The sequence below is a fragment of the Haemorhous mexicanus genome, chromosome 29, assembly GCF_027477595.1.
Source record: "Haemorhous mexicanus isolate bHaeMex1 chromosome 29, bHaeMex1.pri, whole genome shotgun sequence".
Classification (NCBI taxonomy): Eukaryota; Metazoa; Chordata; class Aves; order Passeriformes; family Fringillidae; genus Haemorhous; species Haemorhous mexicanus.
In genome coordinates this window covers 5,073,611-5,093,142 of record NC_082369.1, presented here as the reverse complement: position 1 = coordinate 5,093,142, position 19,532 = coordinate 5,073,611, and the positions used below count along the sequence as shown (strand labels likewise).

At 68.8% G+C, this 19,532-nt stretch overlaps 3 protein-coding genes across 8 annotated transcripts; 2 read left to right on the top strand and 1 right to left on the bottom strand.

Moving 5' to 3' along the window:
• The first annotated feature begins 34 nt into the window (after positions 1-34).
• C29H19orf25 (chromosome 29 C19orf25 homolog) lies at positions 35-2,113 on the top strand. 4 transcript variants are annotated; one of them, XM_059869801.1, is made up of 3 exons: positions 35-120; positions 639-812; positions 1,132-2,113. In XM_059869801.1, the coding sequence occupies exons 2-3, from the start codon at positions 665-667 to the stop codon at positions 1,311-1,313; spliced, it is 330 nt and encodes a 109-aa protein (XP_059725784.1). In that variant the 5' UTR covers positions 35-120; positions 639-664; the 3' UTR covers positions 1,314-2,113. The 4 variants fall into 4 exon arrangements, with proteins under 4 accessions (XP_059725784.1, XP_059725783.1, XP_059725785.1 ...); XM_059869800.1 differs by having other exon boundaries at positions 67-146; XM_059869802.1 differs by having other exon boundaries at positions 86-155.
• Positions 2,087-4,982, top strand: LOC132339508 (granzyme M-like). 3 transcript variants are annotated; one of them, XM_059869798.1, is made up of 5 exons: positions 2,087-2,625; positions 2,716-2,860; positions 3,230-3,490; positions 3,735-3,857; positions 4,734-4,982. In XM_059869798.1, exons 1-4 carry the CDS (start codon positions 2,087-2,089, stop codon positions 3,828-3,830), a joined length of 1,041 nt encoding a protein of 346 aa, XP_059725781.1. In that variant the 3' UTR covers positions 3,831-3,857; positions 4,734-4,982. The 3 variants fall into 3 exon arrangements, with proteins under 3 accessions (XP_059725781.1, XP_059725780.1, XP_059725779.1); XM_059869797.1 differs by having other exon boundaries at positions 3,642-3,857; positions 4,739-4,982; XM_059869796.1 differs by having other exon boundaries at positions 3,642-3,857.
• On the bottom strand, positions 3,843-19,391 carry APC2 (APC regulator of WNT signaling pathway 2). Its single transcript, XM_059869795.1, has 15 exons — positions 19,290-19,391; positions 15,116-15,274; positions 14,929-15,019; positions 14,687-14,855; positions 14,506-14,614; positions 14,305-14,418; positions 13,999-14,076; positions 12,725-12,805; positions 12,262-12,643; positions 12,071-12,166; positions 11,836-11,975; positions 11,659-11,736; positions 11,459-11,575; positions 11,113-11,327; positions 3,843-10,746 (listed from the first exon to the last, which is right to left on the bottom strand). Exons 2-15 carry the CDS (start codon positions 15,254-15,256, stop codon positions 5,358-5,360), a joined length of 7,200 nt encoding a protein of 2,399 aa, XP_059725778.1. The 5' UTR covers positions 15,257-15,274; positions 19,290-19,391; the 3' UTR covers positions 3,843-5,357.
• Between the last annotated feature and the right edge of the window lie 141 nt (positions 19,392-19,532).

Genomic DNA, 19,532 nt, shown 5'->3' with positions numbered 1-19,532 from the left:
CCCGCGCGGCGCCTTTAAGAGCGGCTGGGGGCGGAGCCTTTGGCCGAAGGGCGGGGCTGTGTTGATGACGTGTCCGGGGCGTGGCGGAAGTGCGGCCGGAATAGAGGAGTCGGTCTGTCTGTCCGTCTGCGGTCCGGGGGTGGTCGGTCTGTCCGGTGGGGGGATCAGGGGGCTCTGTCTGTGTGTGCGGGGGGCGGAGGGAGCCGGTTTGTCTGTGCGGGGGTGGGGCTCTGGCTGTCTGTCCGTCTGTCCAGCGGCGGGGGTGGGGGCAAGAAGGGTTCTGTCCGTCTGTCCGTCCGTTCGAAGGGCGGGGTGGGGGAGTCTGTCAGTCTCGGGGGAAGGGAGTCGGTCTGTCTCGGGGAGGGGAGCAGCACAGGGGATCTGTGTGTCTGTTTGGGAGGCAAGCAGGTGTGTGTCTGTCTGTCTGTCCGGAGGAGAAGGTGGGCGAGTGTTCTGTTTGTCCATCCGGGAGTACAGTGAGGGGGCTCTGCCTGCTGCGGGAGGTCCGTCTGTCTGTCCAAAGGGCAGCACAGGGGGTCTGTCCGTCTTGGGAGGATAGAAAAGGGGAGCTGTCTGTCTGTCCGGGGGGGGGGGGGGGGGGGGGCAGCGCAGCGCCCTCACCTGCCCCCCTTCCGCAGCCCCTCCCACATGAGCCTCCCCCGGGATGAGCTCCAAGGCCAAGAGGGTGCTGCCCACCCGCCCTGAGCCCCCCAGCGCGGAGCAGATCCTGGCCGACGTGCAGGGCACGCTCCCGTCCGACCCCGTGTTCGTCCTCCCCGCCGAGCCCCCCCAGGACCCCGGCCCCGCTCCAGGTGAGCCCTCGCTGGGGAAGGGGGGACACGGGGACCCCCCCCCAGCCCCGCTGAGCCCCCCCAGGACCCCGGCCCCGCTCCAGGTGAGCCCTCGCTGGGGAAGGGGGGACACGGGGACCCCCCCCAGCCCCGCTGAGCCCCCCCAGGACCCCGGCCCCGCTCCAGGTGAGCCCTCGCTGGGGAAGGGGGGACACGGGGACCCCCCCAGCCCCGCTGAGCCCCCCCAGGACCCTGGCCCCGCTCCAAGTGAGCCCTCGCTGGGGAAGGGGGGGACGTGGGGACCCTTCCAGCCCCGCTGAGCCCCGGCTCTGCCCGCCAGGCTGCCCCGAGCCCGCGGCCGAGGAGCGGGAGCGGCTGTACCGGCAGATCCGCTCCTACGTGGGGATGAACCAGCGGCTGCAGCAGTCCCGGGAGCAGCTGCGGGAGCGGCGCCGGGAGCTGCAGAGGGTCGGGGAGGCGCTGGACCGCGGCATCGCCGAGATGAGGCAGAAGGCGTTCTGAGGGACCGTGGTGGGCGCCTCGGGACACCCCCACGCTGTGGTTTCACCTTCCCAAAGCGATTTGCGTCGGGAGGATCCGGATTTGCCAGGACAGCGCCGGCTGTGCCACCCCAGTGAGCTTTTCCCAGGGAACACCGGGATCTGCCAGGCCAGCACGGTGGCACCTTCCCGGTGCTGGGATAAAGGCTTGCACCCCTCCTTCTGCCCCTGAACCGGCTGCCATGTCCCTCGTGGGTGGCACATCCTCTGCTCCCTACGACTTTTCCCTCTGGTACTTCCCCGAGGATGACCCCATCGCCTCCCGCATCGCGGAGCGCCTGAGGGAGGAGGGATTTCGGGGCTTCACTGAGCACCAGGACCGAGTGGCCGGGACATCTGTCATCCTGACGGCCGTGGAGGCCATCGAGGCCAGCCGGGTGGCCATCCTGCTCCTCTCGGCCAAGTCCCTGGGTGACCGGTGGTGCCAGCGCGTGTCCCAGTGGAACCTGTTCCGCAACATCCACCAGCGCGGCCCCAGGGTGGTCCCCGTGTGCGTGGGGGTCACCAGAGCCGAGGTGCCCCCGTTCCTGCAGCACCTCGTCCCGCTGGAATACCAGAACGAGTTCTTCTTCCCGCGGCTGCTGGCCAGCCTGAGGTCCCGCCCAAGGAGCGGGGCCAGGCGGGTCCCGCCCAAGGGGACGAACTGAGGGACCCCCCTGAGGGGGGCTGGGTCGGGGGCCAGCACCGCCCCATGGTGTGAAAAACTGCCCTGTTTTGCTAATAAAGGTGGTGGGAATGGGTCACAAATCTCACAAAACCCCATTTTTGGGAGCTGAAGGTGCCGCTTTCTGTCTGCAACGCCGAGCTCCGGGGGGGCCGTGGGTGTTTCCCACCCCCACAGGTGTGACCTTGTGGGTGCTTCTTCCCCTTCCTGCCCCCCTGAGCTGCGTCCGTGCCCCGCTGCTGCCCTGCTCTGCTGTCACACGCCACCCGGGGCTCCTCCAGCTCGGCAGCTGCACCGGGAGACGCGGAGCGGGCGGGATGGGGGCTCGGGGCTGCCTGGGGCCGCTGCTGCTGCTGCTGCTGCCGCCCCTCCCCTGGGGTGAGCACCGGGCCGGTGGGTCCGGCGTGGGCTCGGAGTCCCTGGCCGAGGCGGTGGCAAGTGCTGGTGGGGACGGGACGTGGCTCCAGCCGTCGATCATCGGGGGACACGAGGCCAGACTCTGCTCCCGGCCCTACATGGTGTCCCTGCAGTTCGGGGGCGTTCACGCCTGCGGGGCAGCGCTGCTGCACCGGCGCTGGGCTCTGACGGCCGCGCACTGCCTGTCTCGGAGGTGAGTCCGGCTCGGCGGTGTCCTGCCCGGGGAGGGAACGGGGCTCCGGGTGACCGGCACCGGGCTGACCCCGCTCCCGGGGCGGGCCAGGTCGTGGCACAAGGGGCGGTTGGTGGTGGGGCTGCACCGATGGCGGGACCACGGGGCGGACACGCAGAACTTCGCCATCCGGGCTGCCTGTCCCCACCCCGGCTACGACCCACAGACGATGGAGAACGACCTGCTCCTGCTCCAGGTGGGGCGCGGGAAGGCTCCGAGCGGGGCTGGAGCGGCGGCGGTGCCGGGAAGCGCTGCCGGGAAGGGGCGGGGTGTTCGCACGGGGTCGGTGCAGCGGAGCTCGCAGCCGGGGCGAGCGGCTCGGTGACATTTCCTCTTCTCACCCCCAAGAGATTTCACACCTGGGTGTCATCTCCTCGCTCCCACTGGCGCTGCACCGTGCTCGGTGCTCCCCTTCGACCCGTGGTGTTGGGGGGGGGCTCCCCCTCAGTCCCCCACCTGCAGCATTGGGGTGCTCCCCTTTGACCCCCCCACCCGCGGTGTTGGGCTGTTCCCTGCCAGCCCCTCTGCCCATGGAGGGGGTTCTGACACAGCCCCCCGCCCACAGCTGGACGGGAAGGTGACACTGAGCAGGACACGGCGGCTGATCTCGCTGGCGAGCCGGGAGCCGACGCCGGGGACGCGGTGCAGCCTGGCGGGCTGGGGGGTCGTGGACCCCCGGGACGGGAGTCTGTCGCCCACCCTGCAGGAGCTGGAGGTGACGGTGATGGACACGCGGATGTGCAACAACAGCCGCTTCTGGAGCGGCGAAATCGGCCCCGCCATGATCTGCTTCCAGGGGCAGCGCCGCGGCTCGGCACCCGCCAAGGTGAGAGTTTGGGGGTCCAAGGGCTACCAAAACCCGAGCCTGGCTGCGGGGGGCTCCGGGGAGGATGCTCACCCTGAGCAGGGGAGATGTTCTCCTGGCCGTGGTGGGGGTCCCTGTCCCCTGGTCCACTCCCCGGTGTCCCCCCCCCCAGGGTGACTCGGGGGGGCCCTTGGTGTGCGGGAAGCGGCCGGCAGTGGCCGGCGTGATGTCCTTCAGCAGCAAGAACGCCGCTGACCCTTTCAAGCCGCCGGTGGCCACCTCGACCGTGAAGCACAAGAAATGGATCCAGAAAACGCTGCGGAGGGGCTGCGGATCCGGCCAGCTCAAACACACGGGATAGACCAAACACCCCTTCCTATTTACACAGGTTGGCTTTTAATTGGGAATACTGTCCAGAGTCTGGTAAAATAACATCCTTAGTACATAGATACAGTGATGGCGAGCGGAGCCCGGCAGAGCTCGGCGGGATTGTCGGTGGAGGAGGGGGAGGGCGGTGGCTTGCAGCGGGGGGCGATGCTGGCCCTCCTGCCACACCTGCTCTCCGGAGTGCTGCTCCTGGGATTTTCCTCCCTTTCTTCAGTCCCAGCCACTGGTCTCTCCCTGCCGGCCACTGCCAGGGCAGGGGGGCTCCACTGGGTACCGAGGTGTGCCCGTCCCCACGACCCCAGTGCACATCCCTGGGGACCCCCTGCATATCGCCACGGTCCTGGTGTCTCCCTGGCCCCACTGCAACTCAGAGCTCCTCACTGTGTCCCCTCAGCCACCCAGGTGTGTCCCCTGCACATGTCCCCATAGCCCTGTGTCTGTCCCTACAGCCCCCTGTGGCACTGGGATGGAGGGGCACAAAGGTCCACCCAAAGCAGGGAGTGATGGTGTAGGACTGGAGGTATCCGAGGGGTCTGGGACCACCTGGATTGGGGGTCCCTCTGCAGCCCATCCCATTCCCAGGGGCTGAGGCACTTCCCACACATCCCAGTGTTGGCACCTGGGCCCGGCTGGCAGCAGGAGTGGGGGTGTCCCCAGGGTTTTGGAGCTGGCAGGCCCCGTGCTCGTGGGCGTAATCCAGTCCTGGATGGATTCGTGTCCACATCCACAAGGACACACCGGGATCCTGGCTGCGAGCCGAGGCTCTCCTGCCCTGGGGGTGGGAGGCTGGGGGGCTGTGGGTGAAGGTGAGGGACCCCAGACCCTTTCCTGGGGGTTGGGCATACTGGTGCCAGCTCAGCACCCTGTCCCCTCCCAGAGCAGCCCCCCAGCCTGGTGACAGCACCCTGGGATGAGCCCATCGGGACCCCGGCCACGCCCCTGCTCCTCCTGCACCATTTCCCCCTGCCACTACCTCGGACCGGCACAGATCAGCCATCAGGAACCTCCAGCACGGAGTCCTGGTCCCTCAAACGGGGGTCCTGGTCCCCATGTCCCCCTCCGAAGCCTCTCCTCTGCGTCCCTTCCCCTGTTAATAAATGAGCTGCCATGAGCTGGTGCCAGACAAGCCGGAGCATGTGGGGTTTTCCTGGTACTGGATGTGCTGTGTCAGCTCCCCGGCGTGCGGGATCAGGCTCTGGGTGAGCAGAATGGGGACACACGGGGACACAGCCCCACCTCAGCTTGTCCCAGTGGGAGGGGATGGTCCATGAGAACCACCCCAGCTCGGGCTGTCAGACCCAGAACGTTCCCAGTTCTGTCCAGTCCTTGCTGCTGGGAATGGTGATGCTTCAGCAACAGCAAGACCCCAGCCGGGGCCAGCAGCAGGTTGGGGATGAATCGCTGGTCCTCAGCTGTCCCACATCCCCACGTGTGTCCCAAACACAGCCCTGGCCAGCTCCGGTGGGGCTGGGGGCATCGCAGGACCCTCACTGGGGCATCATCAAGCTTGGATTTTCTCCACCGCCTTGTCGGCCACCGCTGTCACCGCCATGGGGCTGGGGACGTAGTTGAAGGGGGTGACCCGGGCGGCCTTGCTGGGGGAGCCGTGCCGGCTGCCGGGGAAGGTCCCGGCGGGAGCCTCGTGGCCGAAGGAGATGGGCAGGGCGGCCTTGGCGGGCGCGGGGGCTTCGCCGTCGCCGGTGGCGCGGGGGTGCGGGGGTCCCTCGCGGGTCTCCAGCGTGGGAGAGGTGCTGGAGTTGGTCTTGGAGGTGGCGAAGTCCTCGGTCTGCACCACGGCGTCGCTGGTCTTCCTGGGCGTGCCGGGGGTGCCGGGGGGCTCCTCGTCTCCAGAGCCCGCCAGCGGCAGCGCGGTGGAGGGCAGCGTGCTCTTGAGGATGTGCGGGATGTCCTCGTCCCGGATCCTCCGCCACGTGCCCTTCATCACCACCACTGGGGGCTTTCCCGGCGGCCCGCCGGGAGCCGGCTCGTTCTGCCGCCGCCGCGCCGCCGCCTCGGAGCGCACGGAGGACGGGCTGGCCGCCCGCCGCGCCACGCTGATGTTGGGCGAGGACGAGTAGCGCTTGAAGGGCTCGGCTGCGGGCGCGCTGGTCTTCACCGGCAGCCGGGACGGGCTCTCGGAGCTGGTCCGGCGCGGCGGCTTGGCCCCGGCCGTGGCTCTGCCGCCGGGCTGGGCTCTGGGGATGAGCGGCCGCTGGCCGGGGGTCGCCGGTTTGGCCGCCTTGAGCTCGTCGCAGCGGGAGGAGCAGAGGAACACGGCCGGGAGCGCGGCTCGGCTGCGCTGGGGGGAGCCCCGGCGAGGCAGAGAGGTGGCCGGCGGCGCCGGGGACAGGTCGGAGCGGTGCCGCAGCAGCAGGCTCGAGGATTCCTTGATGAAGGTGAGCTGGCGCAGGAAGCCGGAGCGGTCCGAGTCGCTGCCGCTGGAGCGGGCGGATGACATCCGCACCAGGTTGAGCCGGCTGCCCCCCGGCCCCCCGGGCCGAGCCTTGGAGCCATCGACCTGCTCCTCCAGCACCGGCATGGCCCCCCGGCCCGGCAGCACCTTCCTGCTGGGCTTCTGCATGAAGGGGATGCGCACGGGCGACTTCTGCGTCTTGGACTGCTTGGGAGCCGGGGATTTGGGGGCCGGGGCTCTGGCAGGGGGTCCCGGCGGGGAGGAGGAGGAGGAGGAGCCGCTCGCCTTGCCCGCGGCCGGGCCGCCCTGTTTGGTGACCTGGGAGGGCGACGGCAACTTCTTGGGGGCGTGCTGGGAGGGCGTGGAGGTGCGGGACGAGCCCGAGGAGGGGGGACCTTTGCCGATGCGGGCGGGCGGGGTCGTGCTCCTCTTGGGCAGCGCCAGCTCCCCGGTTTCGGGGGCTTTGCCCAGCCGGTGCAGGCTCCGCGAGCGCTGCTGGCTCAGCGAGAGGTTCTTGGCCGGCGGCGCCTCGGACTTGGCCGCGGGGGTCTTCTTCGGGGTGGCTCTTGGGCTGGGGGCATCTTTGGCCAGGCTGGGCATGTAGATGACGGTCCTGCCGCGGAAGACCACGGGCAGGTTGGGCACCGGCTTGGCGGGCGCCGGGCTCCGCTCCGCCCGGGAGCTGGCGCGGCCGGCGGGACGGGCACCGGCCGCGTCCTTGCGCTCCGGGCGGCCCTTGCTGTGCTCCCTCCTCGCTGGCTCCCGGCCGGAGGCGCTGCCGGGCCGCTGCTTCTCCTGCCTGCCCAGGGAGAGCTGCAGCGTGGAGCCCACCGAGAGCCCCGACATGAAGGACAGGATGGAGTCGGACTCGGAGGAAGGCTCCCGGGACAGGGAGGCGGCAGCCTGGTGCAGCCAGGTGACGATGGAGTTGGCTCCCTCCTGGATGGCTTGCCACTCCACGCTGTCCAGGTCGGAGCCCCGGTCGGAACCGGCGTCCTCCTCGGGGTGATGCCTGGCCTCGGCTTTCCGCTCCCTCCCGCCGGCTCCCGCCGGCTTCTGCTTTCTCTCCACCAGCCTGCGGCGAGCCGCGGGCCGCCGGCGCTTGGGCATGGCCGAGCCGATGCACTTCTGCAGCAGATCATCCTCCGAGTTGAGGCTGGGGGAGCTGGGCGAGCCCCCCTGCGCCTGCCCAACGGCAGCAGACCGCGGCCAGGCGGCTTTGCCGCAGGGCTGGCCCCGCTCCTCGCCCTCGGAGAGGTTGGCGTCGCTCAGGGAGCTCATGGAGGAGCTCAGGGAGTAGCACGGCGGCGTCTCGTCCGCGATCAGGTTGTTTTGAGGCTTCGTCTTCGCCGGATGGGGGCCGGGCTCGGGGTCCTTGTGCGGGACGGAGCCTCCCCAGCGCTCCCTCCGTGGCGCCCGGCCGGGCTGGGCTCTGCTGCCGGAGCCGTCCCTGCCCGCCTCGGGCAGCTCGTCCAAATCCGGGTCGTAGAAGCAGTAGACGGCTTCCTCCGTCGGCGTAGTGTGGCACAGCGACTGGAACATCACCCCGTCCTCCAGAGCGTCATCCTTCCTCCCGGGGGCACCGCTGGCCCGGCCCACCCCCAGCTCCAGGCTGGCTGTGCCCTTCGCGAGGGTCTGGCCCCGCTTCCCCTCCCCGCGGCCCGGCCCCGCTTTGCCCTTCCCGGCGGAGCTGAGGCGGGCGGGGGCCGAGCTGCCGGAGGCCGCCCTGCGGGCCGGGATGGTGCCGGGCTGGCGGCGCCGCTCGGCCAGGGGGTGCTCGGCCTCCTCGCCCGCCGGGTACCGCAGGGTCTCGTCGCTCAGCGAGGCGGCGCTGGAGAAGTTGACGGGGGTCCCGTCGGCCGAGTCGGTGAAGGAGTCGTCGTCCTTGAAGAGGTCGCGGGCGGTGGCTCGCAGGTGCTTGGGGACGCCGGGGTGGGTGTGGGCCGGCACCAGCATGTACACGGGGACGTGCAGCGGCTTCTTGCTCTGCGGGTGCAGCACCTGCCCGGACAGCAGCGAGGTCTTGACCTTGCGGAAGCGGGAGGGCATGGCCGAGCTGATGCACTCCTTGAGAATCTCGATGTCGTCGTCGTCGGGGGGCTCGGGGCGCTCGGCCCTTCGCCGGCCCTCCAGGTACCGCTCCTCCCGCCGCTCCTCCCTCTTCTCGTGAGCCGCGAAGTTCAGGCTGTTCTTCTCCGGGAAGGTGGGGATCAGCTTGAGCTCCACGTCCTTCTGGACGTAGTGCTCGTGGAGGGGCAGGGCGCTCAGGCTGGAGGCGCACGAGAAATTCTCGTTGGGTTTCTCCACCGTGAAGTAAACCATGGAGTCCAGGTCTTGGGGCAGCTGGAAGCGTTCCTTGAAGTCGGTGATCTCCATGAACTTCTTGACGTTGTTCTCCCACTGGATGTTGAACTGGCTGGTCTCCTTCTCCGGCTGGCAGCCCAGCTCAAAGAGCGGAGTCTTGCTGCGGCTGGGGGGCATGGTCTGCCCGGGGCTGTCGGGCAGCTCGCTGGGGCTGATGGTGCCGCTGATCATTTCGCTGCACGGGTCGCTCTGGATGGAGCTGGCGATGGAGGGGCTCTCGAAGCTGCCCAGGGAGCTGACGGAGCTGCAGCGGCTCATCACCAGCGGCGTCTCCTGGATGTAATTCTCTGAGGAGCTCGAGGGCGTCAGGTCCTCCTGGCGCGAGGGAGAGGCCTCCCGCAGGAAAACCTTGTCACGCTTCGGGAAGGGGATAGTGATGGGCTGGGAGATCCCCACCGGCGTGGTGGGACCTGGATCCACCACCTTCTCCTTCTCCTGCCTCCCATCCTCCTCCCCTTCTGCGTCCCCTTCCTCCATCTCCAGGATCTCCAGGGAGGAGTCGCTATCCAGGTCGTTCTCGCTGTGGCTCTGCCCATCCAGCACGTTGTCTGCAGAGGAGAGGGAGGACAGGGAGCTGCACCGGGAGAAGCAGATTGGGGTGTCCTCCACCGAGTACTTCTGCACCGACTCCTGCTCCGCTGAGGCCGGTGGCTGGGCCGGCAGCTTCTCGGGGATCTTGCTCAGGGGCTCGGCCGCCTGCAGCAGCGCCGGGGGGAGCCAGGCTTGCTTCCTGCCCGGGAGGGAGGGCTGGGGGCCAGCAGCCGTGCTGCTCTTGGCCAGGGTCTCAAGCATGGGGACGTGCTGGTAGGATGGAGACAGCTTGATGGTGCGAACATGGGGGGCGATGGGGGGCTTGGTGCCCACCTCCTTCTTCCACTCCGTCTCCTTCTCCGGCACCTTGGGGCTGGGGAAAGTCACCACCTTCTTGGCCCGTTCGGGCAGGTCCCGCTGCTCGGGTTTGTCTGGCTCGGCCGGATCCCGCGCGGGGGGCTCGGCCCGCTCGGGTTTGCCCAGGATGCTCTTGAGGTCGAGCCGGCTGGGCCGCTTCTGGTAGCGCTGCAGCTCGTCCCGATAATCCAGGAAGGCGGCCCTGGGGCAGGGCTTCATGTGCTCCTTGGTGCAGTAGCCGTCACTGGTGCTGCCGCTGTTGAGGCTGTCGGTGGACAGGCTGGTGTAGGCCGTCTTCAGCCGCAGCAGGGTGTGCGCCCGGCTCAGGCTCTCCCGCTTGGCGAAGCCGCCGGCGTCCGACAGCCGGCACGGCGAGCAGGACTGGGCGCGCGCCTCGTGCCCGTCCTCGGGGCCGTACTGCCAGTCCAGGCAGTGGTCCTCGGAGCTGAGGCTGAAGCTGTCGTCTGAGGAGTTGTGCATGGTCGAGATGTCCTCCACCAGCTTGTCGATCTTGGCCACCGTGCTGGAGATCTTGTTGGCCAACTTCTCGGCGGCCAGCGAGACGTCGTCCTCTGGCAGCGGCGGCTTCTTGGGCTCGGTCGCCTTCCCGCTGCCGTCCTTCTCCGGCTCCGGGCAGCGCCGCTGGGCCAGCGCCCGCGGCAGCGCTTGGCCCTGCAGGAAGGAGGAGTTGAGGAACATGGAGAGGACGGAGGCGCTGGCCGTCTCCACGCCGGTGGAGATGTTGGGCACCTCGTCGTCGTCAAAGCAGCCGGAGTCGGAGGCGTAGTCCTTCACCAGGCTCTCCATGTGCCTCATCGGCTTCTTGGCGCTCTGGCCCTTCAGGCTCTGCTTCTCCATGGTGTCGAAGGTCTCAGCCAGGTGTTTGGCATCCAGCTCGGCCTCCAGCGCCTTCTGCTTGCGCATGTAGAGCGAGGGCATGCAAGAGCCCGGCGACACCACGGCCGCGTCCTTGTACTTGGGGGGCCGGTTGGTGAGGAGGTTGCGCAGCGCGGCCGCGCTGCCCATGGCGATCATCTTGTGCTTGGAGTGGATGAGGTTGCGGAGCATGCTGACCGCCCCCAGGTCCCACAGCAGCTCCTGGTCGCGGGGGCTGCGGGCTGACAGGTTCCAGAGGGTTCCGCAGGCGTTGCTGACGATGGTCAGGCTGTGCGAGCGCAGGTGCTGCAGCAGCGTCTGCAGGCAGTTGTGGTCCCGGAGCACCTGCCTGTGGGACAGAGGGGACCCCCCCTGGCCGTCAGGGTGGTCCTGGACCTGCTCCCTTCCCCATCCCAGGGGTGCAAGCTGATCCCACACCTGCCCAGCCATGACATCGCCTCAATGCTGTCCCTGGGGGCCGCAGTGCCCCCCGATCCTGCAGCACCCCCAACCATTGCATTCCCCAACACCACCCTCAGAGGCCAGGGTCCCCCATCTCCATCCCTCTTGTACCTGCAGACATATCATCCCCTGATGCCACCCTGGGGTCCATGGAGCCCAGGGTCCCCCATTCCCATCCTACCCTCAGTGCCATCCCTCGGTCCGTGGTGCCCTGGGTCCCTCAGGTGTGGCCCCACCCCGCGGTGCCCCTCACCTGTAATCCTCCCGTGTGGCAACGAGGCTGGAGACGTTCCTGAGGATGCCACCGCCGCTCTCGATGATGGCCAGGGAGTTGCTCTGGCACTTGTAGGTGAGGGTGCTGACCAGGAAGCCCAGGGCCCCCTCCACCCCGCAGATGGCCGCCTTGTTCTCCGTGCTGTGCGCCGAGAGGTTCCACAGCGCGCTAAGGACGCTCTTCAGCGTCGACTCCTGCCCCAGGAGGGGACACACAACTCCTGTCAGCCCTGTCCTGTCACCCTGTGCCCGCTGTCACCCACCCCAGGGGGACACACAGCCCTGCCAGGTCTGTCTGTGGTCGCTGTCACCCACCCCAGGCTCACCTTGCCGGCGTGCAGGGCACAGCGCATCAGCCCGGTGACGCTGCCCACCTCCCGCAGCACCTTCTTGCTGTTGATGTCAGCGCGCCAGGAGAGGTTCCTCAGGATGCTGGAGACCACCTGGAGAGACAGAGAGGGTTGAGTGGGCAGGGGAATTGTCCCCCTACCTGTCCTCCACCCCAGGGAGCCCCACCAGCACCCACCTGGTGCAGCTCCTCGCTGTCGGAGCCCAGCTGAGCCACGATGGCCTCCATGCAGCCCCGGCGGGAGCACAGCGTGGCCTGCAGGGAGGACGAGGGTGGTGAGGGTGATGCTGCGACCCCCAGACCATGCTGATCCCCCCCAGACCCTGCTGATCCCCCCCAAACCATCCCCCCCACCTTGTTGACCACATCTCCAAAGGTGAGGTTGGTGAGGGCCATCCCCGCGTAGCGTCGCAGCGCCAGGTTCAGGGGGTCGTTGGTCATCTTGTGCATCTCATAGTCCACCTGCAGCAGCTCGGCCACTGCCTGCAGCCCACCTGTGGGGCGAGGCAGGGGTTATTTGGGTCTCCCCCACCTCCAGCAGCCCGTCTGGGCAAGGTGCAGAGGGAAGGAGCCCCCTCCCCGTGCTCACCCAGCTCGTTCATGGCCCGCCGGTACTCCTCATCAAAGGACAGCTTCATGATGGCACAGGTGGCCTGGCAGATCTGCGGCTCGATGGGCACTGGCACTGTGGGGAGATGAGGGTCAGTCCCCTGTGTCACACACGATGCTCCCAGCCCCTCCCAGCCCCTCCCGGCACCCGTGGCTCCCGCCCGTCCATACCGGCGCCCTCGGGGCCCCGTCCCCCGTCCCGGCTCTGCATCTGCAGCCAGTCCCAGCAGGTCTCCGAGTAGGAGCGGATCTGCTCCAGCACGTGCAGCACCCGCATCTCCTTCTTGGCCTGGCCCTCGTCGGGCTGGGAGAAGACGATGTTGTGCAGGGCGGCGTTGGCTCTCATCCGGGCGTCCTTGGCTCCCGTGGGGCTCTCGGGGGGCCCCGGCTCCCCGTCGGAGTCGTGCAGGATCTGGATGAGCAGGGGCAGGCAGCCCGACTTGCGCATGGCCAGGCAGCTCTCCTGCGAGCTGGACATGGCCAGCAGCGTGCGGGACATGTCCTCCTTGTCCCGCGTGGCCAGCATGGACAGCAGCCAGAACACCACCTCCACCTGCGGGGGGCACACGGCGTCACGCTCAGCCCCACCGCGGGCTCAGCCCGCCCCGGCCGGGCTCCCGCTGCCGCCCCTCACCTTGGTGTTGCCGCCCTCCTCGGGGTGGGTCGGGGGGTCCAGGCTGCCGTCCCCCTCCATGCCCGGGACCTTCCCGCAGAGCTGCAGAGGAGGGGGCAGGTGGGGGGGGTCTGCATTGCAGTGCCCTCGCCCCCGTGCCCAGCCCCTCCCCAGTTTCCTGCCACCCCCTGTGGTCCCCAGTCGTTGCTGCCGTCAGAGCCAGGGGTGGGTTTTGAGCTAAAATCGGGGATGATTGGGATGGGGGGGCTGCTGCAGCTCAGGGAAGGGAGAGCGTGGGTGGGCAGCGGGGAGGGGGCTGGGACTGAGCCCACAGAGTGATGGAGGGGTGGGAAACGGGGGGCTGTGAGGATCTGGGGTTGTCTGGGGGTGATGGGAGCCGTGGGTGTTGCCATGTGGGGCTGTGGGTGATGGTGGGAGGAGGGTGATGGGACCGTGTTGATGGCAGAACTGTGGGTGACAGTGAGACAATGGCAATGGCAGGGCTGTGATGGTGACACTGGCAGGGCAGTGGGTGACAGTGGGACAATGGCAATGGCAGGGCTGTGATGGTGACAGTGGCAGGGCTGTGGGTGACAGTGGGACAATGGCAATGGCAGGGCTGTGATGGTGACAGTGGCAGGGCTGTGGGTGACAGTGGGACAATGGCAATGGCAGGGCTGTGATGGTGACAGTGGCAGGGCAGTGGGTGACAGTGGGACAATGGCAATGGCAGGGCTGTGATGGTGACAGTGGCAGGGCTGTGGGTGACAGTGGGACAATGGCAATGGTGGGGCAGTGGGTGACAGTGGGACAATGGTGATGGCAGCCTGTGATGGTGACAGTGGTGGAGCTTTGGGGGGTGACAGTGGGTCCATGGCAATGGTGGGGCAGTGGGTGACACTGCGCCGATGGTGATGGCAGCCCATAACGATGATGATGGTGACGGAGCTGTGGGTGACAGAGGGACAATGACAACGGTGAGGCTGTGGGTGACACTGGGACCATGTCGATGGCAGCCCATGGCGATGACGATGACGATGACGATGGCAGGCTGCCCACCCTGGCGTCTCCGTCGGCGGCAGATGCCGCGGGAGCCCCCGCGCCGCCCGCCCGCCATGGCCTACTTCTGGTCTCCATGGCAACTGCCCATTTCACGGTGCCCGAGCCACACAAAGCCCTGGCTGTGCCGGTGGGGACAGCGCGGGGACAGCGGCAGGGGGGCCGTGCTGGCCCCCTCCTCCCCCGTTCCTGGCTCCAGGGCCCCTCAGGGAGCAGGGACACCCCGGCCCCGCTACCTGCGGCTCCGGCTGCTGCGCCTTGTCCTGCGCCTCCATCAGCTCCTTGTCGATCTGCTCCAGCCGGGATGCCCGGATCTGGGGGGGCACAGAGGGCGTTGGAGAGGGCTGGGACCCCCCAGGACCACAAGAGATGGGAGGGAGGGGTGTAGGTGTGCAAGGAACGGGGTGTGAGCAGCTGGTGTAAGGTGTGAGCAGCTGGAGCAGGGCTCCCAAAGCCAATTGTGAGGGTACCCAGAGTTGAGCCCATCAGTCTGGGGCCCCCCAGAAGCAGAGCAGGAGGAGTTTGGGGGTGAAGGACCCGACCTGTGCCCGCTGCACCATCTCATCAGCCGTCCCGAAGCGCTCCTCCATCAGCGAGCGGATGTGCTGCGCCTCGAACTGCAGCTGCTGCCGGATCAGATCCATCTGCATGGAGAACTGGGGGCACGGGGGGTGCCGTGAGCGGGGCAGGGTCCGGGCAGCTCCCCGTGGCCTGGGGGGGGACAGGGGGTGTCCCCCACTCACCGTCTCCACGTGGGGCAGCTCGTCCAGGCGCGTGGCCAGGCTCTGCAGCTGCGCGTAGTACCAGACCTTCTCCTTCTCCTCCTTCTCGATCTCCCCCAGCAGGAAACACCTGCCCAGAGGGGAGACCCCCATCAGCACAACCCCCGGCTCCCCCAGCCCCTTTGACCCCCCAGACCATCACCTCTCCCGGTCCAGCTCCTCCAGCATGCGGAAGGTGGCCCTGCCCAGCTCCCCGGGGCCGTCCCGGTGCGAGGCGGGGCCCGGCGGGCTCTCCTCACTGCCGCGCCCGGTGCTCATCACCTCCGGGGCGAACTTGAGGTTGTAGAGGCTGGTGATGTCCATCTGCAGAGCTGGGGACAGGGACAGCGGTGTCAGGGTGGGCTTGGCGGGGTCCCTCCCTCCCCACCGTGCCCGGGCACCCACCTTTGAGCTGGTCCAGCACCTCCGTCTGCCCCGAGGACACCATGACTCGGGCCTCCTGCTCCAGCTTGCCCTGGAGGTGCTTCAGGACCTCCTAAAACAGGCGTGGAGATGTTGAGGATGGGGAGATGTGGATGGAACCCCCCCATTTCGGGGTCTGTGCCCCACCCCCAGGCGGGCCTGTCCCCACCTTCATGTCCGAGGTCTCATTTTCCAGCTTGGAGAGGTGGTTGGAGTTGTCCTCCAGCTCCCGCCGGAGGTGGCTGTTCTCCTTCTTCAGCGCCTCCACCTGCCGCACCAGCTGGTCGTACGAGGCGATGGAGCCGGACATCTTCACCTCCTCCAGCGCCTGCGGGGGGGTTTGGGGGTGGGCAGCACCCGGGGGGCTCCCCAGCACCCTCACAGCCCCCCAGGACCCACCTGGGACCACGGCACAGCGCTGGGCACCCCACCACCCGCACCCCCGAGCCCTGGAAGAGCTGGTGCCCCCAAACCCCCCCGGAGGGGCGGCCCCGGCTCAGGGTGGGGTCCAGCGCCGCCCCCACCCCAGGCAGGGCCCCCCAGCCCCCGCCTGGTTCGCAGCCTCTGCAGAGCTCCGCTCTCCGCTCCCTTTGTCTCGCTTTTGTCTTCTCCCTCTCCCAACCTTCTCCCGCTCCGCTCCCTCCGGCACCGGGGGCAGCCCCGGCCCCTCCACGGCCCCCACACCCTCCTGTGCCCCCCCCAAACCTTCTCAGCCCCCCTGTGCCCCCCCAGCCACCCCCAGACCCCCAAAGCTCCTCTTGCCGCAGTGCTCGCCGCCCCTCGCACCTGCCCGGGGGGGACACACTCGGTGCTGTCACACGGGGGAGGGGGGCCGGGGACCCCTCGTCACCCCCCCAGAGGGTCGCGGCGGCAGCGGGACCCGACGGCCCCGCGGAGCCTTCGTCAGCACCACGTGTGAGGGGGGGGAGCCGGCAAGGGGGGGACAGTGGGGACGGGGGCTCCCCTCCACCCCTCGGCTGCCCCCACCCCACATCCCCCCACCACAGCGGGTCAGGGGCGGCAGCGATCGCCCCCCCCCGGCTCTGACAGCCCCAAATCTGCTCACGGCGGCTCCCTGGGGCCCTTCTGCTTCCACGAGTCCTTTTGGGTGTCCCAGCACGCCCTTCCAGCACACGCGACAGTGGTGGGACCCAGCAACCCCCCAGGGCCCCCCCATCGATGTCCTTCACACCCCCAGGAGCCATCCCGGGCCCCCCCAACTGCTCCTTCACCCCTGCACCCCATAGTGGTGGGACACCCCATGTCCTGCCCTGTGGGTGCTGCTGTGGGGTCCCCCCCTGCCACCACCCAGACCTGCCCGTGATTCCCAAAGACCCCCACGGTGTCAATCCCACCCCCAGCTGCCAAAAATTCCCCTCGGGAGAGAAATAACCCCGGGCAGATGGGCCAGGAGAGGGTGGGAGGCAGAGGAAGGAGGGAGGTGTGGGATGAGGGATGTGGGATTGGGGATGGAGGGTGGACAACGAGGGAATTCGGGAGGGAGGGGGGCAGGAGGGTGGGTGAGGGATGCAGGATCAGGGAATGCAGGAACAGGGAATGCAGAGCGAGGGATGCAGGAATGTGGAAGGTGAGGGCTGTGGGATGATGGGTGCAGGATACAGAATATGGGATTCAGGGTGAGGGGTGGGGGATGTGGAAGGCAGGAGGCCACAGGAGGGAGGTGGGGGGATGGATGCGGGCTAGGGGATGCAGGATAATGGATGCAGGATGCGGGATATGGGATGCGGGATGAGCACGGCCTGCTGTTGCTATGGCGACAGTGATGGGGGAGCACAGGCGGTTCCCAGCCCTTCCTGAGGACTCAGATGTGGAGGATGGGGGGGTTCAGCCCTGTAGGGGATAATGGGAGCCAGGGGCTTCCACTCCTCCAGGGGAACACGTTCCCCCCTCCCCAGCACCCCAAACCTGTGGGTACCCACCCAACTGCTCAGTCAGGGCCCCCTCCCCTGGGGGGACCCCCACCCTGTCAGAACCCGGGGTGCTCGGGCAGCCCTCCCAGGGGGTCAGGGCTGGGATATTTGGGGGGGTTGATGGAGGGGGGGCTGAGCTCTGCTCTCCCCAGTTCCTGACAGGGCCGGCTGAGCGCGGCGGCGCCGGGATCTGCAGCCTGCAGGGAGGGGCCGGGACCGCACCTGCATCCACAGAGTGGCGAGACACGGCGGGAAAGGGGGGCCGGGGCTGCGGGAAAGGGGGGCCGGGGCTGCGGGAAAGGGGGCCAGGGCTGCAGCTCCATTCCAGCACCGTGATGGTCACTGTCCCACAGGACCCGGTGTCCCCCCGCGGGCTGGATCCCTGGCAGGGCCGTGGGCTGACCCTGAGGCGATGTGATGGCTCAGGATCCTGGGTGTGTCTCCTCCTACCCCCAAAATCTGCCTCTCCCTGCTGAGGGCACCCCAGGACTGGCCGAGGCCACTGGTGGGGCCTGGATCCATCCAGCAATTTCTTGGCAGGGCAGATGCTGTTGCAGATGAAGCAGCAGCTGCACTGCCCAGCACACCCTGCTGTCCTCCTCGCTGCCCAGGTGCTCACTGCCCACATCACTGCCCAAACCACTGCCCACCTCACTGCCCACAGTGCCCACTGCCCAAACCACTGCCCACCTCACTGCCCACAGTGCCCACTGCCCACCTCACTGCCCACAGTGCCCACTGCCCACCCCACTGCCCACCTCACTGCCTGCAGCACTCACTGCCCACCTCACTGCCCACAGTGCCCACTGCCCACCCCACTGCCCACAGTGCCCACTGCCCACCCCACTGCCCACCTCACTGCCTGCAGCACTCACTGCCCACCTCACTGCCCACAGTGCCCACTGCCCACCTCACTGCCTGCAGTGCCCACTGCCCACCACCCCACCTTCCTCTGCTCTGTTCACCACCGCAGTGCCTTGCCCACTGATTGCTCACCACATGTGATGCCACCTTGGCCAGGGCCACCTTGGCCTGGGCTGAGCAGGGCAGGGCCTGGGGAGCCCTGGGGGTACCCCAAGCTCCCTGCACCCCTCGCTCACTCCAGCCTGGCAGCAGCTCTGCGGATGAGGCTGGGGACAGGGACCGCAGCCATCAGCCGAGTGCGGCCACACCGCCAAAGGCACAGCTGAGCCCCGGCCGGCTGCGGCTCCTGCAGCCCCCGGGGACATTAAACAAACAGCGTGTTGTCACCAGCCCGGGCTGATCGACCCGGCCCCGGGGACCCCCGACCACAGCAAAACCCCCCCGGGGAGCACAGGTGCCCCCCAGGTCGACCGTGCACACGCAGGGACACGGGGATTGGGGATCCATCACCCTCTCCTCACACGGCATCGACCCCCGCAGCCCCCCGCAGAGCACCTGCACACACACACACAAGGACATCGTGGCCTGGGGATGGATGTAGGACCCTGGTGGGGTCCCCAACACCCCCAGCACAGCCCTCTCACAATGCAGGGCCCCCTTTATCCACCCCACGCCCCAGGGTACCCGTGGGAACCAGCAAGGTGGAATGTGCAGCCACCTCCCCACCCCCATCCGGGGTGACTGGGGACACCCCCGCCTGGGGACACGGCACGGGGACCCTTGGGGTGCCCCCCGGGTGGGGTTGATGTGCTGGTTTAGAGGCCGAGGATTTTGAGGGACCAGTTTGGGAGGTGGATTTGAGGTGTGGGTTTGTGGGGAGGGCTGGGGGTGCTGGTTTGGGTGAGGTTTTGGGGCTCCAAGTCTGAGGCTCAGCCGCAATGCCCGGCCCAGCCATGCTGGGGGAGCATCGGGAGGGGGGGGTCTGCACGGAGCCGAGCTCACATCGGGGCGGGGGGAGCTGCTGTCACCCCTGGGACGACCCCTCCGCCTCGCCCGCAGGATGGGGATGGGATGGGGATGGAGGCGGGATGGGGGATGAAGGTGAGAATGGGGACGGGGGATGCTGCTCCCTCCTCCCCCCCTCCCGCGGACTCCCCGCCGAGCCCCGGCATTGTCCGGCCTTTGTTCCTGTAGGATGCGGGGGATAAAGGCTGCCCGATCCTCCCGATTCCCCCCGAACGCCCCGATCCGCCCTGAACCCTCCTGCCCCCCAATATCCCCCCGACCCCCGGATCCCGCGGGACGGAGCCGCGCCCGCCGCAGGACGCAGCGCAGATAGGGCCGGGGGCATCCTCGCCGCGGGGAGGGGGCGCAGATCGGGGCCCCCCCGGTGCATCCAACCCCCAGCAAGCCGACACCGCACCCGATCCCCCCCGGCCCCGCCGCGTAGACCCCCCCCGCTTTCCCCCATCCCCGGCGGCTGCAGCGGCCGGAGCCGCCGGGACCCCCGGGGGGCTCGGGGGGTGCGGGGGGCAGGTGCGGCCGTACCTCATCCCCGGCGGTGCGGAGCGGTGCGGGGCGGTGCGGAGCGGTGCGGAGCTGGGCGAGGCTCCGGCGCGGCCCCGAGCAGCCGCATCCCGCCCCCGCCCCCCCGCTCTCGGTCGGGATTTTCCAGCGGCGCCGCCGCCGTTAGAGGGCGGCACCGGGGGCTCCCCGCGCCCCCCCGGACTGTGCCGGGCGGGGGGAGACGGGACCCCCGGGAGGGCTCCGTTCCCCTCCATCCGCCTCTTT

Bases quoted from the DNA above. Each gene is read 5' to 3' on its own strand.
- LOC132339508 (XM_059869797.1), top strand. From the start codon at position 2,087: ATGGGTCACAAATCTCACAAAACCCCATTTTTGGGAGCTGAAGGTGCC. The intron at 2,626-2,715 runs GTGAGTCCGGCT...GGGGCGGGCCAG, and splicing joins GCGCACTGCCTGTCTCGGAG to GTCGTGGCACAAGGGGCGGT. The intron at 3,491-3,641 runs GTGAGAGTTTGG...CCCCCCCCCCAG, and splicing joins GCGGCTCGGCACCCGCCAAG to GGTGACTCGGGGGGGCCCTT.
- APC2 (XM_059869795.1), bottom strand. From the start codon at position 15,256: ATGTCCGGCTCCATCGCCTCGTACGACCAGCTGGTGCGGCAGGTGGAG. The intron at 12,644-12,724 runs GTGAGGGGCGGC...TGCCCCCCGCAG, and splicing joins AGGAGGGCGGCAACACCAAG to GTGGAGGTGGTGTTCTGGCT. The intron at 11,328-11,458 runs GTGAGCCTGGGG...CTCCTGGGGCAG, and splicing joins GTGCCCTGCACGCCGGCAAG to GAGTCGACGCTGAAGAGCGT.
- C29H19orf25 (XM_059869801.1), top strand. From the start codon at position 665: ATGAGCTCCAAGGCCAAGAGGGTGCTGCCCACCCGCCCTGAGCCCCCC. The intron at 813-1,131 runs GTGAGCCCTCGC...TCTGCCCGCCAG, and splicing joins GGACCCCGGCCCCGCTCCAG to GCTGCCCCGAGCCCGCGGCC.